The 19,499-nt window shown below is 39.1% G+C and overlaps 2 protein-coding genes across 8 annotated transcripts in view; one reads left to right on the top strand and one right to left on the bottom strand.

The window, feature by feature from the left end:
• Positions 1–8,400, bottom strand: part of LOC101165344 (uncharacterized) — a 50,497-nt gene extending 42,097 nt beyond the window's left edge. For 4 of the 7 annotated variants that reach the window (XM_078935395.1, XM_078935399.1, XM_078935396.1 and 1 more), the window contains exons 1-15: positions 8,226–8,396; positions 8,033–8,095; positions 7,762–7,928; positions 7,616–7,686; positions 7,287–7,452; positions 7,058–7,195; positions 6,665–6,830; positions 6,432–6,574; positions 5,069–5,172; positions 3,282–3,447; positions 2,991–3,176; positions 1,704–1,856; positions 709–853; positions 304–462; positions 71–189 (exon numbers count right to left, since the gene is read on the bottom strand). In XM_078935395.1, the coding sequence (XP_078791521.1) occupies positions 71–189; positions 304–462; positions 709–853; positions 1,704–1,856; positions 2,991–3,176; positions 3,282–3,447; positions 5,069–5,172; positions 6,432–6,574; positions 6,665–6,830; positions 7,058–7,195; positions 7,287–7,452; positions 7,616–7,686; positions 7,762–7,928; positions 8,033–8,095; positions 8,226–8,286 (2,007 nt within the window). In that variant the 5' untranslated portion in view covers positions 8,287–8,396. Of the gene's footprint in view, positions 1–70; positions 190–303; positions 463–708; positions 854–1,703; positions 1,857–2,990; positions 3,177–3,281; positions 3,448–5,068; positions 5,173–6,431; positions 6,575–6,664; positions 6,831–7,057; positions 7,196–7,286; positions 7,453–7,615; positions 7,687–7,761; positions 7,929–8,032; positions 8,096–8,225 lie in introns of all 7 variants that reach the window. The other 3 variants (XR_013650723.1, XR_013650722.1, XM_078935397.1) reach the window with 3 other exon arrangements.
• A 2,748-nt stretch (positions 8,401–11,148) lies between these two features.
• Positions 11,149–18,372, top strand: zgc:153115 (Krueppel-like factor 13). The gene is made up of 2 exons (XM_004078890.5): positions 11,149–11,949; positions 14,905–18,372. The coding sequence occupies exons 1-2, from the start codon at positions 11,454–11,456 to the stop codon at positions 15,129–15,131; spliced, it is 723 nt and encodes a 240-aa protein (XP_004078938.1). The 5' UTR covers positions 11,149–11,453; the 3' UTR covers positions 15,132–18,372.
• Positions 18,373–19,499: the final 1,127 nt, after the last annotated feature.

Below are 19,499 nucleotides of genomic sequence, written 5' to 3'. Positions count from 1 at the left end.
ATTCCATAATTCAAAGCAGATCAATTATCATCTACCAGTATGTATTTTTTCTTACAAATGTCAAACTTACTTCCAGAATGTTGTAGGCTCTACCATTAACATACATCGTCACATTTGCAGATGCAGATGTGGGTAGGAAGGATTTTGGAGAGAAAATCAGTGACGTTTCAACATTATGAGTTCCTAAATCTGAAAAAAACCAACAACAGCAACGTAGAGGAATGGATGGACTGTTACCTTGAAGCATTGAATATAATCACTTATTGTTGGAATTTACAATTAAAAAATACAAATTTGTTTTACCAGAGGCAAAGGTTTGTTCTGAGTAGAAAGAGTATTTAAGAAACTCTCCTTCAAAATCTCTGCTGATGATGTCATCAGGCAGGGTGTCGATCAAAGCCTGCTTCATAGGGTCTTCACTTCTTAGGACATTTGTCAGATGACTCCACACAAAGGAGCCCACTAGAAAAACATGAGAACAGAGGAAATATATATTAACAGTGATCAACCTGAACCCCAAAGGAAAGTGAAAAGGTTAAAACATTGTTTGGTATCCGTTTTCAAGTTTTGCAATACGCACACAGTTTTTTCATCTTTTTCTAAGTTCTTCTAACGCTAAAAAGTTGTTTGCTCCAACCATCCTCCATTGAGAATCATGGAACATGTTGTAGGTATTTCTTTGCTACAGAACACAGCGACCGATCTGACCTTGGCTGGATGTCTCACTCCTCAGTGTTGTCTTCACCACATCAAACACGTCCTGGCCAGGGCAGAGCATGAGCTGCTGGTATGCAGCAATTCTGACCTCAGTGTCTTCCTGGGAAGAACTGTACAGCTTCAACAGCACCGACCGCTGATGGAGGGAAACACTTTCAGTGACCTGTGAAACTTTCAATTTTCACCTTCTTCTCAACTCATTGAGGTTAAACTATCACTTTATTTAGACAAAAGACAAGACAATATAAGATACTTTATTGATCCCAGCTTGGGAAATTCAGTTGTTGCCACGACTGTGTACAGCCTCAAACAAACAAACAATGAGCGAAAAATATCAGGGAAGCAATCGGTCAGATATCAGATTTAAGAAGACAAATATCAAATGAGTTTATCTATGGCAAAAGGATAATTAGGAGTTATAAAGTCAAATAGATCCCCAGGAGCATGGTTGTACATTTCCCATACGGCATTGTGACATGTCTGTCCAACAAACATAAAGTTAAGATTTGTTTCTCTATACATGTTTCCTTACAAACAATTGAATAAAGTGGAACTTTTACCATATTTTGGGGGGGCATCCAAAATACTATAACTAAATTAAAGCTTGAAATATTGCGCAAATTATATATGGAGTTGCAGTAATCATAACAACATGTCACTTGTGCTATTGTAAATATGTTTGGCACATTACTTAAACACCACCTACAGTATGAAGCACATAAAAATAGGACACAACAGCTTTATGCATTTTCTAACTTTTGTTTTTTTAATATTTTTGTTTGAAAAACTGAGTTTTAAACTTAGACTTTATAACTTCCCTTTACTCTCCAAAAACTTGATTTTCTTGCCCACTTATTTTTGGGAAAGTATGCTAGTCTCCCTGTTTCTGCGCAACTTAATGTGCTAAAAAAAAGAATTCGGGGACTATCTATTCGAAAATACCATCTTTGATTTCGTTTTGCTTTTTATTGTCCAAATAAACTCACATCGGCTGAGCAGGGAAAGCGCCTGAAAGCTTGAACAGCTGCGAGTCTCAGCTCCAGGGGTGTCGAATGGCCCATGATGCAGCGGGTCAACAGTGGGATAAAGGCAGCAGCAGACAAACCAGTATTCCCCACAGATTTCAGGACATAAAGGAGCTGCAGAGCAACATACAGTAGATTGTGAGCCATTTTTTTTCATTTTTATTTCCTTTCTTTGTACACATACGTATAACCAAAATCGAGTGAGTGTATTGTTATGGAAGTTGGCAATTGAAATACTGACAACCTAGGGTTTTATTTGCATTTGCATTATGATAGTTCCATGTGATGAAACAAATGGTTTGTTTAGACTAATGCAAGCTATCAGACAAAGAAAACTTTCAGTTTCATTGCTTTCTACAGCTGGTGCAAAGTCACAGATAGCAAACAAGACTCGTGGGACAAACTTCGGGGCTGAAAGATTGACTGTCCTGTATAGTTAATAGCTTTAATTTAGACAGATATTAGCCAATAGGGTTTCCGCAGAAAGCCCTTTCCCTACGGAGGACTAAACTCAAAATCAAGTAAAAGTCTGCAAGTCAAACTACAGTTTGAAGCAGAAACATAGATGAACTGTAAAACAAAGTGTATTTTGTCAAGAAAATTAAACAATTAAATATTAGGATTTATAGCTGTGAGGCAGATAATATATTTGCAGATTCTATGAAGTGCCAAATCTCAAGGTCCCCACTTAGTTTCCAATGTGAGCTAACCGAGCAAACTGAACTTCTGCTTACTATGGCTTTAAACTTCACTTTATGACTGTGCAGCACAGGAAATACGTTGTTCAACATCTCTGACATATTTTGTATTTGTCAAAATATTAAATTGCAGAATTAGTTGCCCCCATGATTGCTATACCCATTTAATTAAGTGCCATTAATCTTCCGATGTGGCTGAATTTCTAGAAGTGTGACAAAATTCAGTTTCAGTAAATAACATTGAGTTATTAACAACAGTTAATAGCACTGAGTTATTGTTACATGTTTGTTTAATGGCCTAAAATAAACTGTAGTTGAGTAGGGTTCTAAGACGAATGCATTTCAGAATAAAAGTGCAAAACAGTAGGGCTGAGGTTCACAAAACTACAAATAAAATCTGTGGTGTCCTGTGATCATGTGAATATTGTGGATTTTCAAACTTTTGAGTAGACATTGGGTCTCCTAAAGACATATATTTTTACATTTTGCCAAAGGAATAAAATTTACACAACTCCTTTTTACTATTTATTTCATAATAAAGATATCATACCTCGTTTACTTGATTGAGTTTATCTCCCTCGCAGCCCACACCCAGCATTTTCTGAAGCGTCCTTTCAAAGGTTTGTACCTGAGGTAGCTCACTACAGGATGTGTGTGACTTTTGGCACAGCTGATTGATCAAAGATGATCCCGTCAGCAGTACTTTAGGCCGCAGCTCTGGGATCTCCAGTAAGGCCTGGCATAGACAAGCAGATATCACTTATGAAGATGCTCTTCATCAGGAAAAATGTTATTTGTGAGAGATTTGATACAATCATCTGTGTTTCCCCCAAGTTCCTACTGTAATGGAGCCAATGATCTGTGGTGATGGATGAGGGATGAAAGCTATGGTGGTAAGAAAAGAGTGAGCCTGCCCCTCCTCCACTTCTTTGTCCCGAATCAGGTCACTCAGGAGCATAATGCAGCTTTCAGATCCACAAGCTGGTAATGCATCCAACAACGGTTGCCTGTTAAAACAGTCAACTGTCAGTCAACAGCAGTATCAGTTTCTGCTAAATCTGCTATCTACCCGATGTTGTATTGTTTGAAAAAAGAGCTTTACATTTTGTTAATGTGCAATTTCATGACCACCACTTAGCTATGGAGCCCCAAATTGTTCATAATTTAAAAAATAAATATGACCATGTGCAATCACACAATCAACCAATACATCTCTCACAAATATATAAAAAGATCGTGAAATTGTGAAATACCTGCATACAGATTTTGTATAAACCATTATATTATAAAATATATTTCATTTTGCTTTAAAAACCTGTTCATTATTTTAAAAAAGCCTTTTAAAATATTCCTTTTTAATCATGTTGTCTATTATTATAATTCTATGTTTTTTTCAGAACCTCAGATTTCAAAATCAATATTTTTTAAAGTAGCTTTGTTTTTTTTACATTGCTGTTTTCTGAATGACTTATTTATTTCATGATGATAAGGTAAGAATATGTCCTTGACTTCCTTTAAGTTTCTAACCTATTATTTATTCAATGTATACGCATTTTTCTTTAAAGCCAAAGAACCACAATAATAATAAACCCACAAATAATAACTGCTCATTAATAATGAATAGCTCTGACAGTAGATTAAACCCATTTCACCATCACGTCAGTTATCTGGCATGTTTGAATTTTTGAGAAGTGGAGAAGCACTCAAGACCTCTGGATTTTGAGCTTTCACTAACAGTTAGCCATCACAAGAACAGGCAGGCGGCTGGTTCCAAATACAGCAGGTTTATTAGCTCAGCTGAAGGTTCACAAAGCTAAATCAGGGTCAGGCAGGCAGGAGTCAATAACAAGCATGGGAGCATCAGAGAAGAGACAGGGCCAGAGGGCCAGAGGGCCAGAGGGCCAGAGGGCCAGAGGGCCAGAGGGCCAGAGGGCCAGAGGGCCAGAGGGCCAGAGGGCCAGAGGGCCAGAGGGCCAGAGGGCCAGAGGGCCAGAGGGCCAGAGGGCCAGAGGGCCAGAGGGCCAGAGGGCCAGAGGGCCAGAGGGCCAGAGGGCCAGAGGGCCAGCTACACCACTGCATGATGACAACAGAGTGATTCAAACAATACTGCACACTGAAAGAGGCTCAGTGCAGTGTTTAAGTACGCTGTGGCTGATCAATGAAGGAGAGTCAGGTGTGTGGCATCTAGGAACCCTGCCCTGGGGTTGCTGGGAGATGAAGAACATGCAGAACTCTGGAGATGATTCCTGTTGATGACCAGAGGGGGAGACAGCTCTGATATTTGATTGCTTTCCCAAAAAAATAACCAGTTTGGGCAATCTTAGAAACAGAACCAGGTTGCATATTTTGTTTGGTTAATTTGTCAAAAAGGAAAAAAGTATCATTTTTAAAACAGACTTTTGTGTTTACGAAGATTGTTGTAATTTTGATTTGAACTTGAATGTTTATGAGATACAAAAAAAAAATGCAGAAAAGAAAAAGAAAAAATGGAAATACTTTAAACTGCAGTAACTTTACATAAAGTGTCATGAACTCCCATTTGATTATCCTGTGAAAGATGGTAATTTTTTAGGAGCTGAATGATCTGCGGGAAATAGAACTAATACACTGCAATGAGGAAACACTGACCAGGCGTTGTGGCACTTGAAAGACGCTTCTCGCTTAAGTGTTTTCAGCTGTGAGAATGCAATCCTTCTTAACTGGAACACAAGACGGAGGAACTCTTCAGAAACCTAAGAGTAAATACAGATAAGAAAATAAATGTAACATTTAAAAAATCCATTCATTTTCTAAACCCGTTTTATCCCTTTCTGGGTCACTGGGCTGCCAGAGCCTATCCCGGCCCCTCGTGGGCAAAGGCAGGGGACACCCTGGACAGGTCGCTAGTCTGTCGCAGGGCCACAAATCACACACCCATGCCCTCTTACATTCACACCAATTTAGAGTAACCAATTAACCATCTTTTTGGACGTTGGGAAGAAGCCAGAGAAAATCCACGGATGCACAGGGAGAACATGCAAACTCCCCATAGAAAGGTCCCCCATTGATGTTCTGTTTCAGGTCCCCCAGCTGGGACTAAAACCACATCCTTCTCGCTGTAAGGCAAAGAGCATAACCACTGTGCCACCATGCAGCCTATTTCAAAAATCAGGAAAACAATTTTGTAGTGTTATTCAGTACTAATCTTTTCATGACGTTTTCTTACCAGAACTGAAAAAACAAGATGAAATGAGACCTAATTCAAATTTGAATTTGAAAAGAGACCCGATTAGTCCTTCTAGTCATGCTTTATGTAAAATCAGTAAATTGTCCTTTTATTTGGTTTTTTGTTGTCTTGATTTTTCAGATTTGACCTGTTTTTTAAATGTATTTAATTGTTTCTCTGTATCGAAATTTCAAAAAATTGGATCCCCTAATTTATTTGACTCTGTCTTGCAGTTTGTTCTGCTGAAAAGTTTGCATGCATCCAGTGAACGGCACCAAGACTTATTTGTTTCCAGACAGACCAAGTTTCCCTTACTTCGTCTATGTCAAAGCTGTCACGCTTGCTTAATCTAGCAGATGATCAGATATAACCAACCTGGGTGTATTTCTGCTCCTATTTCTTAGGTTAACAAGTCAAGACAAGTTTAAAGAGAAGCTCGGGACCAAAGTTAGGTGGATTAAAAAGAACTGTTGCTACCTTGTAATGCAAAACTAAAACTCCACTTGAAAAAGTGCATTGAAAGAGTTCCTATTTAGGACTTCAAATTCTTAAAAGAGCCATAAAATGCTGTATTAAAAACAATCCAATCATCATCTTGCATACCTTCACATAAGTATTAGTTTTTGTAATGATTCAAAAAGAATATTGACGTCTTTATGTATTGATTGTATTTACCTAGCTTGTCTAAATCAGTCATTACTGCTCATCTTTACGGTTTACTCTGAAAGGTTTAAGAAAAGCATGATGTAAGCCCTTTAAAACAAGACTGGTTAAGTTTTGGCTTACCTTCTGTAGAACTGAAGGGATTCTGCATAACAGCCTCACAGTTTGACTAACTTCTTGTGCTGCTGATGCTCTAGTTTCTTCCAGATTCAAAGCTCCTTCCTTCTCAAACTCCATGTCGGCCTGCACACTGGGGCTTGCAGACTCTAGTGAAGTCAATAGAAAAGAAAGAATCAAAATGACTGAGAAATTGGAGTTCTGAAATGAGACTAACAATGGTCCAACACAACTGTGACCTGATTTTGTTGGAAGGCCTGGCTGGGCTGTGAGAAGAAATAAGGAAGAGTTGGTTTGGGTCTTTGTTAGCACTGGAGAGGTCATGGAAATAGTTTCAGTGCAGTTAACCTCCACCATCACTGACTCTCCATGTCTCTGAACACAGTCCAACTCCATTTGAAGTAGCTGCAGAAAAAAGCATTAAAAATCAAGGTTCACTTCAAAACAAAACTTTGGAGAAAATAACTGTATCCTTGATATGCTGGACAAAATATAGCTGTTTGTGTTTACAGTGGACTTCCAGATTATCCCCAAAACTATGACCTTGGTCTTCTCAAGAGAACTTTTTTTTAAAACTTTTTTATTTCCCCCACTTAAAGCCTTGGAGAAAAACAGAGGTTGCTCCAACTCACCTTGTCTTCAGAAAGAGTGACTGAATGAGGCCAGAAGTCATCCAGCCTCCACTGCTGACACTGCTTTAGATCTCTGGTTTTATGCAGTGCAGTCCCTCTTCTCTCATACCTACTTGTGCATTCACCATAAATATCAGTCTGTGGATTTAACATAAAAGGGAAGTTTCTGCTAATTAAGTAAAATCCAAATCCACCAAGGCATTGGATTTATAAATGACTGTCAACGCACCTCTTTTTCCACTTTGAACGTAATGACCATGGGGGAGGTCTGGAGCATGCTCAGTAGAGCCCTTTTAATGTTGAGAGCCCACACCTGCTCCCCCTCCTGGAGACAGAGGTCTGTGACCTTTCCACCCCGGAGGGAGAACTTGAGGCGTGTTTTCTCAAGCGACTCCCTGAGAAACAAAAACACCAGATGAGCCTCTTTGGGACCTGACAGCACTCACAGGTCAGGCAGAGGAGCTTATTTCTTGGCAGTGAGAGCTACAATAAAATGACTTTGGAGGCACACTACAAATGTTCAAAGTTTAAGAAAAAACAGACAGGATAGGATACGACCTTAGACTTTTCAAGGTCTGCACTGGATGTTCATGTTGAGAGGAGAGTCGCTTTATCTGGGAATTCCTTATCTGTTGGACATTCACGCACATGAAGCCATCGTATGGTTTTTAGATCAAATTTTACATATATTTTGACGAGCTGACCTGCATCATTAAATGACATTTGGATACCACAAAAAGATCAACCACGCAGTCCAAAACAAGGCCATTCCTACCACCATTGGACCCATGTAGGATGGTAGCCACCGTTGTGGTGTACCTGTAAGTATACCTCACGCCCATCTGATGTGCCAGGTCAGAAGCGGGAATTCCTGCACAATGTGACAAACATCAAAATTGAAGTTGCATGAAAAAGCTTAAAAGTTATTTGATCTGAAAGCTGGCAACAAATACATTTCAAGATGTGACAACTTACCAGTACAGTTTGAATCACAGGGGTTTGGTTCCATGTGAAAGCCATCTGCTACTAAACAAGAAGCTCAGTTGGAAAAAAAAAAATTACTCACAATGAACAACATCCTTCAGAAAAACTTCAATGCTGCTCACGCATTCACTTATTGACTTGCTATTCTTAATGAAAACTCAGAAAGAACCAGACACATGCTTACCACTGCCAATGAGAAAAATGAGAAACACATGGGAATAAGTAAGCAGCAGCAACACAGCCATCACCGGGATCCGCTGCTGGTTTGGTGGCCCACGAAACCGTTGGTCAGATGAAAGCCGAACTCTGTGTGCTGCAATGAAATGACCAGGCCTGTATGTGGGCTTTCACCCTGATACAGGCTGCTCCCAGCAACCAATCAGAAAAGAGAAGCTAACATCCCAAGCCAATCACTTCATGTGGATTATATAGACACAAATGACACCAATGAGAGTACTGAGCAAATAAATCACCAAACTCTCTTTTTTTCTACAGCCTTTTTCTTATAGTAGCCTTTCATACAAATATTTTGGAGAGAATCAGGCTTTAAGAAAATGTCAGTCTGTATTTTGTTAATGTGGGTTCTCTTTTCTTGTCTGATTCTTTTTACAATGATTTCTATTCTTGCTATGTGCTTTTTCACTCACTTATATACCCTAGTATATACATTCAAGTGTAGAAAGACAACAAATCAAAATCATATCAAATCAGTTTAATGCTACACATGTAAAGCATACAAGAAATCATGTTTCAGTACCCGTTCACCCAAATAATAAAAGTTTAGAACAAATACTTAAGTGTGCATTGCTTCACATAAAGTACAGTATGTGAAATGACTTATAATATAAAGCACAGGACACAAAGTGATTGTAACATAAAAAATGTAAATTATGGCTTTATTTCCACTGTTACTGACAAAGACCTAATCTCATCAGTTCTTTTTTCTGAATGCTTTCCAGGAAAAACTTTGGTAGTTGGTGCCTGTAGTGTCTCATCCTGAAGGGAGCAGTACAACAGATGGTGTTCTGGGTGTGAGGAATCAGCACGAATCTTCACCTTCCGTCTTTCTGATTTACAGGAAGCACATATAAGTCAACCATGCAGGACTGATCAGCCCCAATGGTTTGTTCTACAGTTCTGTTTTAATGTAGCAGGTTTTTTCTGCTGTGAATGGAGCCAAACCAGACAGCGATGAAGAAGAAGAGAACCAACTAATCCCTTCAGGTCATTCTTAAAATTCCACTCCAATCATGTTATGATCTACTGTGTTGTTCAGTGCTGTTATGCCGGAACATTATGCCGGTTTTAGACAAAATCCAAAAGCCTGTGTCGCTTTTCTAGGACATGGTTTCAGCAGAGCAGCAGGAGTTCAGTAGAAATTCACCTCTGAGTTGCAATTTTAAGATTAACTGTCTTTATATATGTCCTGCACAAGAACATGTTAACGACACCAATGACACGATTTTCTTTAAAACTAGCTGTGAAACTGCAGCTCCAGTGGGTTAAACTGAGCTGATGTAGGAGGTACATCATTTTTTGTCCCTTCGTAACTGTTGTGCTGTAGTTGTTTGACTGCTTCTTGTTACAGGAGATGGTGGTGACCAGGTAGATGTTGGCCTCTCCTGCAGGAACAGGACTTTTTAATATAAGTATCCATTTTTTAGCAGTTTTTCCTTACTGTGAAGGGGGGTCAGAGGGCAGGGATGCCAGTTTAGTTTAGTCTTTTTAGTTAAAGTTTTGGTATTATCCTATTGAATTCTATGCATTTATGATCCTTTTTGATTGAATATGCACCTTACAATTACCGGTACAAAGTCCACTGAGACGACTGTTGTTGTGAATTTGGGCTATACAAATAAAATTGAATTGAATAAGGTAAAGGAGTGAATAGATTCCTACCAAAATCCATGAACATCTGCAACTGAACCATGTGACCAGTTATTTCATTCCCCATACAGATTCTTGGATTCAACTAGTGACTAATGATTTATTTCTCTAGAGCTCATGATCCTATTATGAACTATTTAATGGTAATATTTATACCTCTATGGAATTCCATGATAAAAAAAAAACTATTTTAGAGTGTTATTCAATCCCATGCAGAATAGGAACTTTTTCTCCATATTTACTTGTGCAAAACTCAGTAGAACATTTATTTTACAGCTAATCGTGTTACTGCTTTCAACACAGTTTAAAAGAAAAAAAGCTGAAAAAGTCAAAATAAGGGCCACTATATTTATTATATATATTTTTTATTTACACAAAAGCATTTGAATTCTGTAAAACTATAGCATTGTTCAGCATAATATGGAAACAGGGAAATCTATTACTCAGCAATACACATTGTTTAGATTTAACTGCACAGCCACAGACACACATGCATGACCACAATCGATAAACCACTGCGCCCCAATAGGTTAACCAGTTATGACCTGATTACAAAGTTCACAAAGGACAAAAAAATAGAAACAACTAATAATAGAAAATGTCTTCTTTAATTTTGAGATTGACTCAGATTGGACCACCTTCTTTAGGCTCTTTGTGTGTAAGGAACAGAAATCCACAGCGGGATTCTTCATCCTTATCTCCTTCCACCATCATTAAACTGCCATACAGTGCCACCTACTTTCCACCATGCATGCACCCGCCACCGCGGTCCACGCCCGTGCTGTGCGTGCCGCCGGTTCATGCTGCATTCACGAACATGGACATAATCGTATACGGTTAATTTATTTAACCAAAAAGTGTTGGTTTCAGACTTAAACATCAATGTACTAAATAATTCTGGAGTCAGTTTAATTAAATTACAGAAAGAGATTGTATTTTATATATTAAATTATTAAAACAGTTATTTTTCAAAACTGATAAGGACGATATATTTTTCAAACATGCACTTTGAGTTTAAATCATACATGCTTGTGTTTCGTAATAAACAAACGTATTTTTTTAATTTACTACATTATTCCATGAACTTTTAAGGAAGTAAGTAACCACTCTTAATAAACGGATTACAGGAATTATATTACAAGTTTCAAATGATTTCTTTAAACGAGTTTTCCTGAACGCACCTTGAATCCGGACCAGGGGGGCGTGGGTTTGACCGGCTTTCTCGGAGACACAATGAGGCGGCGGACGAGCGGGGAGCCCACGTTTTTTTCCCCCCCGTAGCTTTAGCAGCACTTTTTAGCCCGGTTTCTTTTATTTTAATTTGTATTCTTTCTTAAGTATTCTGTTTGTTTTTCTCAGCAACACCAAGACTACTAAGACGTTTATGGCGGTAAAAGGACTTAGTTGAAACCGGGTTTTTCGTCGAGCTTGACGAACACACAACGAGGTCCAAGTCAAGAGTTCGAGTTAGCCCCTTGTGGTGATATTTTTTCTACCTTTTCACCTCTTCTCGGTTTTGGCTAACATGTCGCTGGCTACGTCGCCTGATTATTTCGCCGCCGAGTGTCTGGTGTCCATATCTAGCGGTCCAGTTCTGCACAGACCCACCCCGGTGGCCCCCGTGAGCCAGCCTGCCGCGCCGGGCCTTTCCTTCGGGGAGCCCGACGGGTCCAACGAGGACAGGGAAGTGCGGGAGACGCTGAAGCTGGAAGGGACCAACCTGATGACGGTCGCTAGCATCCTCACCGACCTGCACAGCAAGTTTCGGCCCATGTCAGCCTACTCGGAGAGCAGCAACTCCTCGTGCGGCGGCGAGAGCGGCTACACCACGTTGTCTGACCCCACTACCCCGACAATGACCCCCTCCGCCACGCCGGTCCCGGGACAGCAGCAGTGGGGCTCCGCTGGGGGAGCCGGGCTGCCGCGGTCCCCGGGGAAGCGACACCAGTGCACTTTTGACGGATGCGACAGAGTTTACGGGAAATCGTCCCACCTGAAGGCGCACATCCGGACCCACACAGGTACGGAAAGCAGCCGTTTGGTTACATAAACCTGCTTCACATGTCGTTTTAGTACCTCACGCTTTATTTTTTTATTGTAATTTTCCCTACTTTTGGATTCTTGTCAACTATTTGAACATTGTCGTATTTTGGGGGGGCTAAAATATGGACACATAATATAGACTCAACGTTAGAAACCCAAAACCAACTGAACTCTCTTCTGATTCTGACAAAGAAGTAAACTAACAAAAGAACGGGGCTGGACGTTAAAACCCGTGACGAAAGTCTTCCAACCCGCCGGATTTGCATATGAAATGAACGTAAGACGAAACCTTAAATTAAAAAAAAAAGAAGAAGGAAGAAGCAGCAAGTGCAGGACGGGGGCTCCATCTCCTGTTGCTCGCGTTTTTCTCAGTTTGAATCATTGATCAGAGGCGGCGCTGGCAGAAGCCATGTCTGATCCCATCTGCGTCTTTACATTTTGGGCGTCTTTCAGCTGAACACAATGTTCTCTCGCCGCTCACTGTACGGGACTGCACGTACCGTGGCGGCACTCTACACCATCTGCTCAGCTCCTAACAGGCCGACCCTGCCCTACGTTACAGGACGCCCCCCATTGAAGTTAAAAGTGGCTTTTTTTGTGCTGACTTGCCAGTTTTAGTGGTCGGGCCGCAGCATCACTGAGCAGGCGCACGTGGATTAAAAGCAGGATCGTGGAGGAACGCCCACAGCGGGCTGCAGCAACAGTTTAGCCTGGCTTTGTGATGGACGTCATAAAGTCACTATGCTTGTCCAGTGTTAGAGGTCAAAGGTTGAGCATTTTAAAAAAGACATGTTCAGGGTGGTAATCCAAGGATTTTAGTTTCAAACTAGATTTTTTTTTTTCAGCCTTAAGACTGAATCGAAAATATTTTCTGTCTAACTTAATACAGGAAATTAAGCACAAGAATGTGTTCAGGTCTTTTTTTTAAAGTAAATAAATTGTCGTTTGAATAATTTTGTCCAACTTTCGACATGTAAACATTTTGAAAAACTTCTATCGGCAAGGTGTATTAACAGGAGCGGAGCTAAACGGGGGGGCAAAAGGGGGCTTTTGCTCCCAGGGAAAAAGCTTTGGGATCATTATTGATAAAGATTAAGAAAAAAAATCAATACAATAAATAAAACTTTTTGACCCCCCCCCCCCCCCCCCCAAATATATTAGCTCTGCCATTGTGTTGAGATGAATAATGGGTTGACATAATATATACAAATTGATGTTTACTGAAATGATGTAAGAAATTTGTTCTGATGATAGTCTTCAAACTCTCCATTTTGTGACTCGACATATAATATGTGCTTAATCTGAGAAAAACTAGATTAAGGAAATTATGTAAAAAAAAAAAGATCTAATTTAGTTGGGTGGGATTATATCAATTCACTTATTTCCAACCCCTTTCAAGTAATAAGCTCCACTTGTCATGACCTGATCGATATATTTCATGAATCTAATGCAAGGGGTCGGCCACCTAGGGCACGCGGCGGTGTAACAACATAAGCACTTGGCCTGTCGTCTGTTGGTATCTTTCGCATTTGAAAACAAATCCCGTTTGAGTGATCACCTCTTCAAACATCAGTTTTATCCCCCTATTGTGGCATAAGGAAAGGGTCCAATCACGCAGCGCTGGTATTGTGACCCCGCCCACCTATAGTCTATAAATACGGCTTCTTGTCTGCATCAGCCTTCATTAACAGGATTTAAATGAATGCGCGCTGTAGGAAAGAAAAAACAAAGTTTTCTACTGTGAAAGGAAAACGTTGTATTAATGATCCTGTGATTTTGAAACTTGTTGATGGCAGGTGGCGTGAAATGAGTGTGGATGGAATGTGAGTGTGCGTGGGAAAAGCATGCAGTGGATGTACCATTAGCAGGTGCTTTTACAACTACACAGCTTTTTTGTTGTTTTTTTAAACATGTTTTTGTAGTGTTGCAGCGGCTAACATTTATGCAGTTATAAGGTCAGTTTTTTGAATGATAGCCAACTAGATCAGATTAAAGCCAGACTTTTGTTCTGTTCTGCCAAATGTCAAAATTAAATGTGAAGAAGCTTTAAAATGAGCACTACAGTTGGTCACCACTCCATTTACTGGGCGTAAAAAAAATGAAGAATGACGCTGTCCAATTGTGAAAAATGTATATTATTATAACTAAACAAACTAACGACAAAGTAAAGACATTTTACATGCAATAAAGCCCCATCACAGAATTAAGTTATTAAGTTACTCTGATATTGTAACAAAAGATGAATAAGCCTAAATATGCTTATTTTTTCATGTCAATGGTTCTAAAGTTCTTATTGATGTTTTGTTGTTCTGATAAATCCAATCCTATTGCTGTAAGTATGACATACAGCAAATGCAGCATTTTTTTTTCCAAACAAACTTGGTTGCAACACTATTTCAACTACGGCCGATTTTCCTTGTGCAATTCACTAAATGACTTGAATTAAAATACAATTTCCGACATATTGGAAATGTTTTGTATTTCTTTGTGTTTGAGTTCACAGTATAGTTGATGGCACAGTTGATAAGATTTTAAAAACAGTGTCAAGAATATTTTGTTCTAAACTCTGTTGATTTTTTTGTTTTTTTTTTAATTCTAATTAATATGTTGCATTTCAGAAATGAGTTTGGTGTTTCTGTGTTTTGTAATTTCTGGTTGCAGTATTAAATTATTTTTATAATGCTTAAACTTTGTGGTCACAAGGCCAAATTCAAGTAATGAAATTGGTAAAGATGGATAGAATGAAGAGTTCGTTGGTTGCACTCACATCAGTAAAAAAAAAAAATAAGAAAAAGCATCCAAGATAAATAAAATATTAAGAGAAGTGTGGTGTAAATGTGTAAGAGGACTGATGACATTGCAGAGTTCATGGATGTTCTCCTGAATGTGACAGGTGACTCAGCAATCTGATGGCCTTGTTTGTCATGTTGCAGGTGAGAGGCCCTTTCCATGCACCTGGCCTGACTGCGAGAAGAAGTTTGCCCGCTCGGACGAACTCACCCGCCACACCCGCACTCACACCGGAGAGAAGCGCTTCGCGTGTCCTCTGTGCAGCAAGCGCTTCATGCGCAGCGACCACCTGAAGAAGCACGCCCACCGCCATCCCAACTTCAAGCCCCACATGCTGAAGCAAAACCGGGGCGCGCCTGGCGATTCTTAGCTGAGCCTGGTGTGAAGGGTTGGCGTTTGCTGAGTCGTGGTGTGCAAAGGTTCCCAGAAGTGTAGGCCGCCACCTTAGATTAAAGTTTTCCATAAAATCCCCAACTGAGCAGTTGGCTCAAGGTGTCAGGGCAGTAATTTCACCCGCACACTTTCACAGATGAGTCATATGACCACTTTTCAATATAGTTAGGACTGTTTGGGAAAGTCTCTCTGGACCCAAGGACTGGGAATTCAAGCTCCTCCTACCTAAACCTGCATCTCCAAGCTGCATATGGATCAAAGCATTCTTCCCAAAGTGGACACTGAAGTAGGACTGAGGGTCAAACTCACCTTTTTTTTTATATAATATTAGGATTTTTCCCAAAAGAATACAAGTACAAAAATACACTTTTAGCTATCTGTGTCCCCTATAAAGTCCCCTCAGTGTTTTTATTGCTCTTCTCTCGTGGGCAAAAGCTAACCCTCTTCTTTCTTTATACAAAGGCTGCAAATTTGCATACAGCTGTTCCTCAATGCTGACTGTTTTGCAACCCCCCCCCCCCCCCCCCCCAAAAAAAAAAAAAAAAAAACCTGCATCAGGTGGGAAATGTAGCAGCGCTCGACGCGCCTTCATCTCCTGAGGCGTCACTAAGCTGAACCTTTTTCCCCGGCTCACACCTGAAATCCCAGTACAGCTGCTCAACCGAACATTTTAGGAGCTTCTTTCACTCCATTTCTGACCTATTGTGCGTTCTTGTTATATAAATAAGAAAGAAATGAAAACCAGAAAAACTTCAAACTACATCAGTTCCAGATTCTATGTATTTTGGAAACAATAGATTAACTACAGGCTGTCAGGAAATACTAAAAAAAAAATCATAGAATTAAATCAGAAAATGCATTGCTTTTTAAGTCATGGTATTTAACCTGAAACATTCCTAAAAACACAATGTTCTTTAAAGGATGATTTTAATTTTATTCATGTTAACCCAAAGCTGATCACAGAGTACCTCACTGTTAACTGCAGGTTTATCATAGCGCAGATCTGTTCAAGAGACTTTTTTCTACACGTGAAATCATCCAAAAATGCATCAATTTCTAAACATGACCTCGTTGTCTCACAGGAAATGTTCACAGTTTTCTTTTGAAAGGATCATTTGGTTTGTAAGTTTAGTTTTTTGTGCTCTTTACTACCATATATTTACAGTGAAACCCCTTGTGATTTTTAACTAGTCGAGCTTTTTTTAAATTTAGTTTTCTGTTTGTCTTGGTTTATTATTATTCATTATTATACTAGTACTCATCTCTATTCAGATTTTTCATTTGATATATTTGTTTTTTTGGCCGGAAAGTAGTCCGAACGTAACTGTAGAGAAGCAGTTTGCACGCCGATCTTAAGGCAAGATGACTTATCATAAAATGCTGATACATAATACGCTGCAGTATTATGTCTAATATTGTTGCAAATGTATATGAGCTTTAAGCTTTTAATGTAGAGAAGATGATAATGTTGCTAGCAGCAAGAAAGAGATGGGTTTTAGTCCTTTTAATTAGGAGTGGCAGACTTGATAGGAAGGCATTGCCTGTAAGAAATGATGCATTTTCTTCCCTCTTCTCTCTGTGGCTAGCAGCAGAAGTAGAAGTGTGTATGTGCTTTCATACTATTTAAAAAAAACAGTTGAATTGGTGAATCAAGGGAGTGGTGCTATGATGTGGCTTTAGCGTGATTTCTTTCCAGCCTGCTGCCTTCAAAGTAAAAGTACTCAGGCTATTCTGCTTCACGTAGAGCCAAGCAGCACAATGTGTGCCGGTTTGATGAAGCTTCTCTCCCTCTTTCCCACCGTTTGGCTCATTTCCGTACATCCATCTCAGCAGGCAACACTTCTCCAGGACTCTCCAAGCCTTAAACGATGTTATTACTGCTTGACAGCATGTTTACAGTCATATTGTAGGTTATACTGGGTGGTTACACAGTCTCGTGCAATGTGGCGCTTTTTCAATTCTTTTCCTGAATGACTGATTTGGCTGAGGAGTGTAATGGTTTGCACTGTTACTGCGAGCACTGTGGAACTTTGCTGACTTGTTTTTAAAGACCTTTTGCTTTGGGAAAACGTAGACAAACCGGGTAGTTGTTGTTTTATGCAGTTAGCTTAAGTATTTACGTAGCTGTCCTCTTGTGTAACATGTTTTGTTTTGCTGTTTTTTTTTTTCTTCTCCACTGGGATAATGGATCAAGTGCATCAGTATTCCTCCTTAAACACTTTGCTGTTGGATTCATTTTAAGGGAGGCGAGTACGATGTTTTCGAGATTCAGTACACATCTTCTCACCGTTTCTGGTTGCTGCTGGCAGTGACCTTGAACATGGACTATGTCAGCAGAAGGAAGCAAAGCAACTATGCCTTGTTTTTGCTGGTTTCAAACGCAGAAGTTCACGTCCGTGAAAATGATGGAAGCAGCTTTCAATGCTGCATCACAAGCACATACCTCACAGTTTCTGTACAGACACCATCCAGTCTCTGTCTATCAGAAAGCCATAAGCCATGGACCGGGCTTGGGTCACAGAGCTTGCTCTGTTCTTTGCCCCTTGACCTCAATATGCAACATCCTAACTACCTGTGCAGTAGCAGAATTCTTTGTGTTTCCCTCCTTGATCTTTAGTTACTAACAGTTTGTAGCTTTTTCCTTTTTTCAGGAAGTGAAAATGGGCATTGAAAAAAAAAAAATCCTGATAAATTGAACACAGTGGAGATGACTGAAATATTCATTCCAAAAAAGTTTATTTTATTTTATGATTGTTTTTTTTTAGAGGAAATTCTTGCAACCACACTAATTCAGATATGCACATTGTACAAAGTGTTAACCTTTTTTTTCTAGAGAATGCAAATTTTTATGTAATTGTTGAGATCCTTTTAATCAAAGCTTTAGTTGAAATAAATGGGTGGATCTTTGGAACTAAATACTTGCTGCAACAAGCTTTTTTAAAAAACAAAAAAAAAAATACAAATATTTATATTCTCAGGTGTCTTAAATTTTGAGGATTGGAGTTTCAACATCTCCTGTGTAAAGCAGAGGTAGACGCATGTTTCATATTTCTTTTTTGGGTAATTTATTACAAATCAGAACGTCTCATTTGTGTGGTTTTTAGTTATTCTTTTCATTTTCAGCTAGTTTTGTTGAATGGAACAGTACTTAGTGGTTCCACTGTTTGCTTGACTGTTGCTTTTTGTTTTTTAAATTAAAAGTAAAGTTTACCGCTTGCTGCTGTCTCAGTGTGGGTTTAATGTGCTTTCTCAAGCGTGTCATGTGAAAAGCTCTGATGGAACATCCCAATCCTTCACCACTGACTCCCTGCTTAGTTAGTGCACTAGATTTTTGGGGGTGTTCAGATGAAAAAAATGTGCATTCATTTTTTATATTATATTAAGTTTTCATCATCGGAAGACACTGGATTCATAAATTGTCTACGTAAAAAATGGCCATATTTATTAGGTTTTTACTTTAAAAAAGGGTTGCAGGGTTATATTAAAAATGTATTTTTTAAAAATGTGCATGTGTCCGAACTGCATTAAAATCCAGATGTGGTTTAGGGGTTAGGATGTAGTGAGGGAAAGTCTTCAGACAAGCCGTCACCTTTAACCCACCGGAGGAAATGACCTGTAGAAAAAATGTAGACTGAACGTCGACAAAGGCACAGAAAGGAGATTGTCCTATAGATTTTAAACCCATATTATGTACAAGAGCCTCATTTGTCACTTAAGTTCAGGTATATAGTGATACAATATTCATTGCAAAATACTTTTTCTTTTTTTATTCTACACTTTAATAATCGTTTTCATTTTTCAGAACCTAGCAGTAGAATGTCAGACATGAATTACGGCATAAAACAAGAAATAAAAGTTCATTCATATTTGTTTTGGGGATTCAGCCTAACTAAATCTACATCAGGTTTGTTCGATGCACCACATCAAAATGTATTTCAGGTAAAACTCTTTCATTTAACGGTTTTACCTCAACATGGATGTCATTTTAAAGCCCCCATATATTTAATATAGGAAATAAAGCCAGAATATGTGATGAGACATGTGCCAACTCTATGGAAAATCCCACATTACTTCCATTTGCACTTCGATAAAAACACAAGTTTGAATGAAATGTGGTCTCTGTGATTCCCTGCAGTCACTGTCAGCCATTAGCAACACCTTTTATTAAATATGTACAGGTTTAAGCATTTAAACTAATGAAATTAATGTTAAAAGACCAAAACAGTTATAATACAGTTTTAAATTGCTGTTACAAGGATGATTAAAAAAAATAAGGCAATCTTTGACTATTTAAGACACTTATTGATAAGATATTTATTTAATAACGTCAATTATTTGAAAAATA

The sequence above is a fragment of the Oryzias latipes genome, chromosome 17 (assembly GCF_053564925.1).
Source record: "Oryzias latipes strain Hd-rR chromosome 17, Olatipes_Hd-rR_3.1".
Classification (NCBI taxonomy): Eukaryota; Metazoa; Chordata; class Actinopteri; order Beloniformes; family Adrianichthyidae; genus Oryzias; species Oryzias latipes.
This window is presented reverse-complemented; position numbering and strand designations above follow the sequence as displayed.